Source organism: Telopea speciosissima, chromosome 7, assembly GCF_018873765.1.
Source record: "Telopea speciosissima isolate NSW1024214 ecotype Mountain lineage chromosome 7, Tspe_v1, whole genome shotgun sequence".
Lineage (NCBI taxonomy): Eukaryota > Viridiplantae > Streptophyta > Magnoliopsida > Proteales > Proteaceae > Telopea > Telopea speciosissima.
The window spans coordinates 40233260-40241784 of NC_057922.1; the positions used below are offsets into that span (position 1 = coordinate 40233260).

The 8525-nt window shown below is 39.8% G+C and overlaps 1 protein-coding gene across 1 annotated transcript; it reads right to left on the reverse strand.

The window, feature by feature from the left end:
* Positions 1-445: 445 nt before the first annotated feature.
* Positions 446-4716, reverse strand: LOC122668560 (beta-glucosidase BoGH3B-like). Its single transcript, XM_043865108.1, has 7 exons — positions 4421-4716; positions 4076-4292; positions 3849-3939; positions 2359-2504; positions 1676-1922; positions 1282-1569; positions 446-1186 (listed from the first exon to the last, which is right to left on the reverse strand). The coding sequence occupies exons 1-7, from the start codon at positions 4704-4706 to the stop codon at positions 446-448; spliced, it is 2016 nt and encodes a 671-aa protein (XP_043721043.1). The 5' UTR covers positions 4707-4716.
* Between the last annotated feature and the right edge of the window lie 3809 nt (positions 4717-8525).

Here is an 8525-nt window from a genome sequence, read left to right on the forward strand (position 1 = left end):
TGTCACACCCTAGAGATGACACCTACACTTATGTGAGACACTACCTACCATCTCCGATCGGGAAAATCATACACCGATTTACTAACTCAATCCTATAAATAGCGATGCCTACCTCAGGTAAAAGGGACTCTATCACTTCTTACTCTTTGGATTTGAGTCTTTATCTGTTGCAGATCTAACTTAGGTATCGGAGTGTATTAATAGGTTCAGGCCGGCACTCTTTTCTCTTGTGTTGTTTGCTTGTGCAGGACAGCTCAACCAAGTAGAAATCAACTCGGATTTCACCGCAACACATTCTAAGAACGCATACCAAACACAGCCTTGGTATTTCATAAATTTTCATTGATCAAAACAACAATTATACAAATGCTACAACAAACATATCCTTGATCCTCATATATCCCTTTTTCTATAAATTTTTTGTTATAAGCTATACCATAACGAATCAAATAGATGAAAAAGATGATGCTGAGGAGGATGAAACACCATGGCCTCTTTTGTATGATTGGATACCCATCTGGAGCCCAAACCCAAACGGGTACAGCGGGTCATAATAGGGATCCCCAAAATTCATCGGCAGCTGGTTGACTCGCCGGAACCATGTCCTCGGAAGCTTACCCTGGAAATCATAATCCCCAAATATAACATCAGCAATCCCTTTTCCAGCTTCACTCCCTGGAAGCCAAACAGCCACCAATGCCTCCATCATGCCAACATAAGGCTCTATCACAACGGGTCGACCCGATACAATGATAACCAGGCATTTCACCTCCTTGCACACAGTCTTGATTGTCTCCTCCCCGTCAAGTGCTAGCCTGAGCTCTTTGCTATCACCGTTTGTTTCTGCATATGGGAGCTCGCCGACAACCACGATTGCATAGGAGGAATCCCGGTTCTTGTTAACGAATTGCTTGTCAGGTTTTTCTTGGAACATGACCTGGGTCTGCTTGCTAACAGCCCTCTTGATGCCTTCTAATATTGTTGTTCCTTTAGTGATGTTGCCTGAGCTGCCCTTCCATGAAACAGTCCACCCTCCACATTGGTAGCCGATGTTGTGTGCATGAGACCCAACCACAAGAATCTTTGGGGCATTCTTGCTCAAAGGAAGCATCTTCTTCTCTCCCTTTCCGTTCTTCAATAACACCAAACTCTTCCTCACGGCTTCTCTTGCCAATTCCCTGTGTTTCTGTGGGTCCAAAATGTTAAGAGGTTATACCAATTTTAATGATGAAAATACCCATATCAATGAAATCAATTAATTCAGTTGGGTGTTGGACTAACCTTGTGTCCAACCATGGGATGGAGAGACCGGTCAGCCATGGGCCGTTCGAAAAGCCCAAGAATGAACTTCACCCTAAGGATTCGCCTCACAGCATCGTCAAGCCTGCTGATCGGAATGTCGCCGGACAACACAAGCTCTGTCATGTATGTGAGGTATTGCTGGTATTTGTATGGGATCATGACCATGTCGATTCCAGCGTTGATTGCTGACTTCAGGCTTTCTTTGTAGTGTGAACCGGGTGGGTTGGTCATCCGGTCAATTGCTTCCCAATCTGATATGACCATACCCTGTCCCATGTAGCAGCCCATACAAAGTGATGACCACTAGGGTGTCAGGACCAGGTTAAGGGTAGAAATGTAAATTCAAAGATGTTGTATAATAATTTTATGCTACCTGGAAGGACATCTCTTGTTTGAGAATGCGAGTGAGGAGGAAAGGGTTGGCATGCATCTTGATCCCGTTCCAGCTAGAGTAAGAAGCCATGATAGTCGACACCCCCATGGCGATTGCATCAATATAAGGGGTCATGTGGATGCGATACAGGTCATCATATGTGGTCACCGTGTTGTGCTCGTCGACCCCTCCTTGTGTCCCACCATCGGCGGCGTAGTGTTTTGCACAAGCCAACACTTTCCTTCCCCTGTAATGGACCCATTCAATAACAATCATCATAATTTAGATTCTCCACCGTTCAATAAATGACTAGAGACCACGGCTTTAGGAATCTATATGGGATTGGTCGTGTCATGTCATACGGATCTATGATACGATACAAATAGAAGGTAAAATAGTAAATCTATGATACTGCATTGGCATCTTTGAAAGCAAAAACATCACATACAAAACCTCTCATTGACTCATTAGGGCTGCATTTGGTATGCATTCTTGGAATTCATTCTAGGTCGATTTTGCATTCTTAAATACTAAAAATAGTTGTTTTTATCGTTTGAAAATGCAAAATTAACTTAGAATGCATACCAAACACAACCAAGATCTTCAGGTGCACGTATGTGCAGAGGATACGGTCTCAATAGGGGTGAAAAAGGAAATAAACTTTAAACAGAAAAAGGAAGTACCCAGAAGCGACGAAGGGGTAACCGAGTGTGTGATTGTGAGGAGGGTAGCCCTGTAAGCCTAGTATGATCTTGGCCATGCTCTTCACAATCTGCGTATCCTCGCTGTAGCTCTCGTAGCACCGACCCCACCGCGGATCCCTACACACCTGCAGTTCCACACAGCCAAAACCCCAAACATTTTCAAAGAGAATAATTAGTTAAAAGATGAACGAGACGACAGTCGTGGTAAGATATGTTGATTATTCCAATAGTAGGTGCTACTTTTGGCGGATAGGGGACCTGCTCCTTCTTCGAAATGATATAGGAATAGCGGATACTATACTACTAGGGATCATAGTTTGAAAATCGGATTTTGACTAGGGCAAGTTGCCCGTCAAATTTTTGGAAAACTTGGACAAGAGTCGTGTAGACTAGGTCAAGGTAAAAGATGGGGAGACTGGGTCATAAATTGTCGGTGTCAAATAAGACTCTGTATTTTTTTCCCAGTCATGACAAACTTGGCGAGTTTAGTCGTTTTTAAAAAATAAATAAAGCCGATTCACTTAGAATCTGAGTTGAATAAAATAGTAAATCCGTATTCTAAAATAGCAAGAAACCCACCCTCAACTCCTCAATTCTCTTATCTTGTTCAATGGTATAAACTCAAAATGCATTGATATGGGATTCTTTGATTTTGTTTTCTGGTTTTCCCTTTTTTCTGTATTTTTCTGATTTTTTACTAATTTATACATATTTATTGTATTAAAAATTTTAAAAACGTGACTCGCCTTGACCGTGTTTGACAAGGCCGAATCACCAGGTTTTTCTGAAAGACGAGTCGAGTTAGAAAACTAGGTTTTCCAACTATGCTAGGGATTGAAAAGCTGCTCCTGCGGTTTCTAACCCAATTAGTGAGTTAGGACTTTGAAGTGGCCTTTGCACAGGAAAGTTAGCTTGGAACTAAGATTTTTTTTTATACAAGCTCTTATAAAAAACAGTATAGAGAAAAGAATTGAGACCATATGATTTTTTAATCTGAATAATTAAAAATCGTTTGAAATGAGAATTAATTAAAAGAAAATTCTTATCTTGACAAAAATATTGAATTAAGAATTTGAAACCTTTATTTTAAATTTCTTTTAGGATAACATGTATTTTTTTTCAATGAATATAAATCCTATGAAATATCATTTTATATAAATACTTCATTAAATAATTCATATAATATCATATATTTTTTTATACGGTCTCAACACAATCGTGCAAGAGTCCTTTGGTCAATTCTTTTTTATTACAAAGACAATTAAAGGAGGTAGAAGGTTTCTAGAAGTTGTAACCCTTAATTAAATTAATCCAAACAGTTAAAAAAAATTTGTTGCTACCCTGGTTGCAGGAGTGCTCCTCTTACCCATGCTTGGAGCCAAAGAAATGGAATAATTTCACTCCTTTCGGTTCATAAATATACCCTCCTAGGATTTTATATTTTCCAAAGAGAAAGTGAGAGGGCTTACAGCAACACAGGGAGCGAAAGTGTACTGCATTCCGGTGCCCTGAACTTCCAAAGCAGTGGCACTTCCGATCCTCACCATTAAATCCTCATCCCTTCATCAGAACAAAACACGAAAATATTAACCAAAAATCTGGTGGCAATTTATATTTTAATGATGTCAAGCTTCTGTCTCTCTCACAGTCCAAAAGATTCACACAAGCAAACAGAGAAAGAAGAAGACAGAGAAACCTTGCAGCTCCAAGGCCGACGTTATGAGGAAAAATAGTGGCCCCGAGGGCGTTATTATGGCCATGGACTGCGTCAGTGCCATATATTATGGGAATCCCAAGCCTTGCCGACAACGCAGACTCCTGGAACCCATCGATCAAGTCCGCCCACATAGCAGGGGTTGCATTTGGCGCTATAACAGAAGGAACGTTCGGCACTACTCCGTTCACTACACTCCCTGAAATTAATAACCAGAACAACCCTCATCGTCACTGTTTCATCTTTAGAGCTTCAAAGAAATCAAGAAAATTAAGCTTCAAACAAGAAGGAAAACTTAGAAAACTATATAAGAAGCTGGGGACGAACCGATGGAATGATTTATAAGAACGTCAGGAGAGACGACGGAACGATCGATTTGGGCCATTTGGCCGATCTTTTCATGAGTTGTCATCCGAGAAAGGAGATCTGAGATTCGGTATTCGATCGGGAGTCCTGGATCCTTGTAACGAGCTTGAGCTGTTTCTGCTGCAGCAGAAGGGAAGATGAAGATGAAGGGAAAGAGAAAGAGAAAGGAACGGAGGTGGAGAGAGGAGCAATGGCGATCGCCATGGCTATGGGAGGTTTTGCTTCTTTGGATTTCTGTCTTCTTCATATTTTCTTAGGCTTCTGTAGGAATGACGATTAACGACTGTAGGTGGAATTCAGATTTTGAAATCTCTTCTATTTATAGAATTTGGGAGGGTTATCAAACTGTGCCTTCTTTGTACATTTTCTTGTAAGAACAGAATGCTGAGCAAGTTGCACGCTCATATGATCACGACTCACGAGAGAATAAAAGTGAACTTCCATCCACTAGTTTCTATTTTAAAAAGATTTATTTAATCCCCATAACTAGTTATTAGTCATGCCTCCTAAGAAGAAAATAAAAGTGACCTTCAAAAATTGCCTCAACCATCATTTATCACTATAGACTGCTGATCTGGACAATCTCTTACATTGAGATGTAGTGGGATGTGAAGACAACGATAAGTGCTCCTTAATTGTGGGGGGTACAAATCAAACCTCCTATTATCTTAAAAAAAAAAAAAAAAAAAAACTCCAAAATTAAAAACAAAACTATGGGCACCAAAGAGAAGGGCATCTTAATAGTAGAGATTGAATACAAAGGAAACGGATAAAAAAGAACAAAAAAAAAATTCCAAACCCACCTTCTAATCCTAATTTGCTTCAAGGCATTTGTCACTCATCCGTTCTCACCATCTAATCTTAATTTGTTTCTTTCATTTGTTTGATTACAAATCGAAGCTCCTATTATTACCCCCAAAAAAAAAGGTCTAGCGGCAGAGTCTAAACCAGGGTTTTAGTAAGCGACATCGGTCTCTGCAAATTCCAATCCAAATCGGCCGTATCGCCGCTATGGATCGGTCATATTTTCTTAAAACAACAAAAAAGTTTAGTTTTCCACCTTATATTCGAGCCAGGATCATATTCACATACGTGAACGGCTCCTTGCTATTCAGATGGAATCCACTCTGTGGGACCCACATGGAGGGGATTCCATCTGAACGGCTATGAGGTGTTCTCTTCACGTACGTGAATGTGAGCCCAGCTCCTTATTTTTTCCATTTCAGTTTTTATCTCTTGACGGCACGGTCTTCCCGCTTATTCTTCCCATTATGAATTAAATCTATTATTTTCTTTAGAATGAAATGGTCATAAACGAGAATTGAGGTTTTGAAAAACACTAAAAAAAAAAAAAAAAAAAAGGGAGAAATGAGATTGGGGTGTTTTTGGAAGTACACTTCTATTTTCTTCTTAGGTGGCATGACATATAACTAACTATGGGGATTAAATAAATCTTTTTTTAATAGAAACTAGCGGGTTTAAAACAAATTTGAAACCTGCCTGTCTTGTAATTTCAGTTCTTATCTAGTGGATCTAAGAAATTATTCCTTAATGAAAACAAAAAGGACAGATGGTAACAACAGCTGCCTAGCACAATTGGTGAGCTGTGGTGCACTTCAGGCCCATGCTCACCAGGAGGTATAAAATATATATATATATAAGCTCCCAATTCCCCCCCAGAAAAAAAAAAAGAAGACAGGTGGTTACCTTTCACATGTATGTTCATTTCAGTCGTTGTGTTCGGCAAACAAGCTATAGATATATAAAAGGTAGGATTGAGTTTCCCTTTACCCATGTTGAAGGGGATTATAAGGGTGGGAGAGGGCGGGATGGGGCATCAGAAGTGTATTTTGAAACATACCAAAACCCTACGATGGGTTTGTGAACCCAAGGATGGTGGGGGAACAATCCTCTATGGGTGGAGGAAAACTTATTCCAAAAAGGTTAAAAAAAAACATAATAAAAAACAAAGGGAAAAACAATATTTGGATCCTCTGTTGCTGCTTGCCCGTGCCGCCGGCGTCAAGCCTTACACAGGCAGGGTCGAAATGACTGCCCTATCCATTGCCTGAGTAGCTACCCCGGAAGGGTAGGGCGATCATTTTTCTCCTGCTTGTGTGAGGCTACACGTCGGCTGCACGGGCAGACGGCAGCAGAGGATCATGAACCATGGAAATATCAATATTGGGTAATGGAAAACTCGATCCTTTTCTTTTCTTTTCTTACATTCCGAGAATCTGAGGTACCCAAAAAAGGAAATGACTTCATGCATTTTTTTTCATTGAATTATTCCAAACATAGTACTACTTAGGTGATCTTGTGCTTTAGTATAAATTTTTTTTTTGGTAAAATGCTTAAGTACATTTAGGTCCACAACATTAAATGGGGAAACACTCCCATTATCCCATATACACTTGATATTAAAAAATGTTTCAAGGGAGAGGGCCCTGTAAGCTCTGGTGGGGTGGGAACCCCATTCTCGAGTGTTTATCATTTTTTTCTCATTTTCCAAAGTAATTGACTGTGATAAGAACAAAGCAGGTTAGGCATATGAGGTTCTGTTCCATGGTAATTTTGTTTTGATTGATATAGTTTTATTGTGACAGACCATGAAGTTGAAGCAGAGGCTCATAGCAAATAGGGATAGTAGATTGCTGAATTTTGTATTAATTCTAAGGTATATGTGGAACTTCTTTTTGACATAGATTTGATTTGATTATGGACTCCCCTATCAATGTACTTAGCAACTACTCCTCTAGTTGATGAACAACGCTGGTTCCTATATCTATTTTATTTTATAGATTTAGCTTGCATAATTATTTGTCTCGTTTTACTGAGGCTTTCTTTCCCTAATGGTACTAGTTAAGCAAAGAAAAAACTGAAAAAAAAGTTCAAAAAGAGTGTATGCCATCTGCTCCCCTTCATAAACTAAATAAGATTGTTACACAAATTATTAATGGTAGTTGTTTCCCCAATCGATATTCCTGGGTTGCGATTTCTACATAAACCTCTATAATCCATCCATCTTGGATTGCCTCCGGTTCCATGAATGTAGTAGAAAAACTCCTATTATGCTTGCATTCTAAGTCGATTCACATATGATAAAAATAGTTGTTTTTAGGGTAATTTACACATACCACCCCTGAGGTTTGACGAAAGGATAATTTTACCCCCCAGTTTTGGAAAATTCTGCGTACCCCCTTGAGGTTTGCAAACGGTAACAAATAAGCCCATTCCGTTAGTTATGAACTAACGGTGTTAAAAACATGGGGTGAAATGACAAAATTGCCCTTGCAGAGCAAAACAAAAAAAAAAAAACCTGCAACTCATCTTCCCCAATCGAGTTGCAGGTATCATCTCAATCTCTCTTTGAATAGAAAAAAAACCTGCAACTCTCTTTCAGCCTGCACCAACGCAGCCATGGCTGATGCACTGAGAGCTCTCAATCATGGTTTTTCATGTTCACCAATCTCAACTTCTCTGTTTCTTAGACACTGCTTGAGTTTTTTTTTTTTTCCAGACATGGGTATTGAAAGTATCAATCCACTGTGAACGCTGCAAGAGAAAGGTGAAGAAGGTGCTTCAGGTATCGATGGTACGAACGACTTCAATCTACAGTTTGTTTCGTATTGCAGTCCAATTTCAACTCAAAATTTCACTTTTTTAACTTCTTCCATCTGGGTTTTCTATATTCTCTCCTTCTTGGCTTCCAAACAAAATGACCTGTGTTAGGGTTTTAATCGAAGGGCATTTGGGTTTGTTGCTGTGGGTGGTCATGGTGGCGTAGCAGGGACAGGCTTCGTAGTTACCGGAGGTGCCCAGAGGTACGCATTGGCATCGGAAGCAACAACTCCCACAAGACCTTTCACAGAGTCTTGGCCTCTTCGATTGCTGACACCTCGTTGCACATGCCACCCCACAATCTGCATTTCCCCAATATTAATTAATTAATTAGATCCTCCTCCATGATTTCTTCTTATGATCAGAAATATACCATCAACGAAAACACAGCTTAAATTTAAATCAAGGTTAGCTATGGTCGTTGTCTGTGCATTAATGGTGCTCT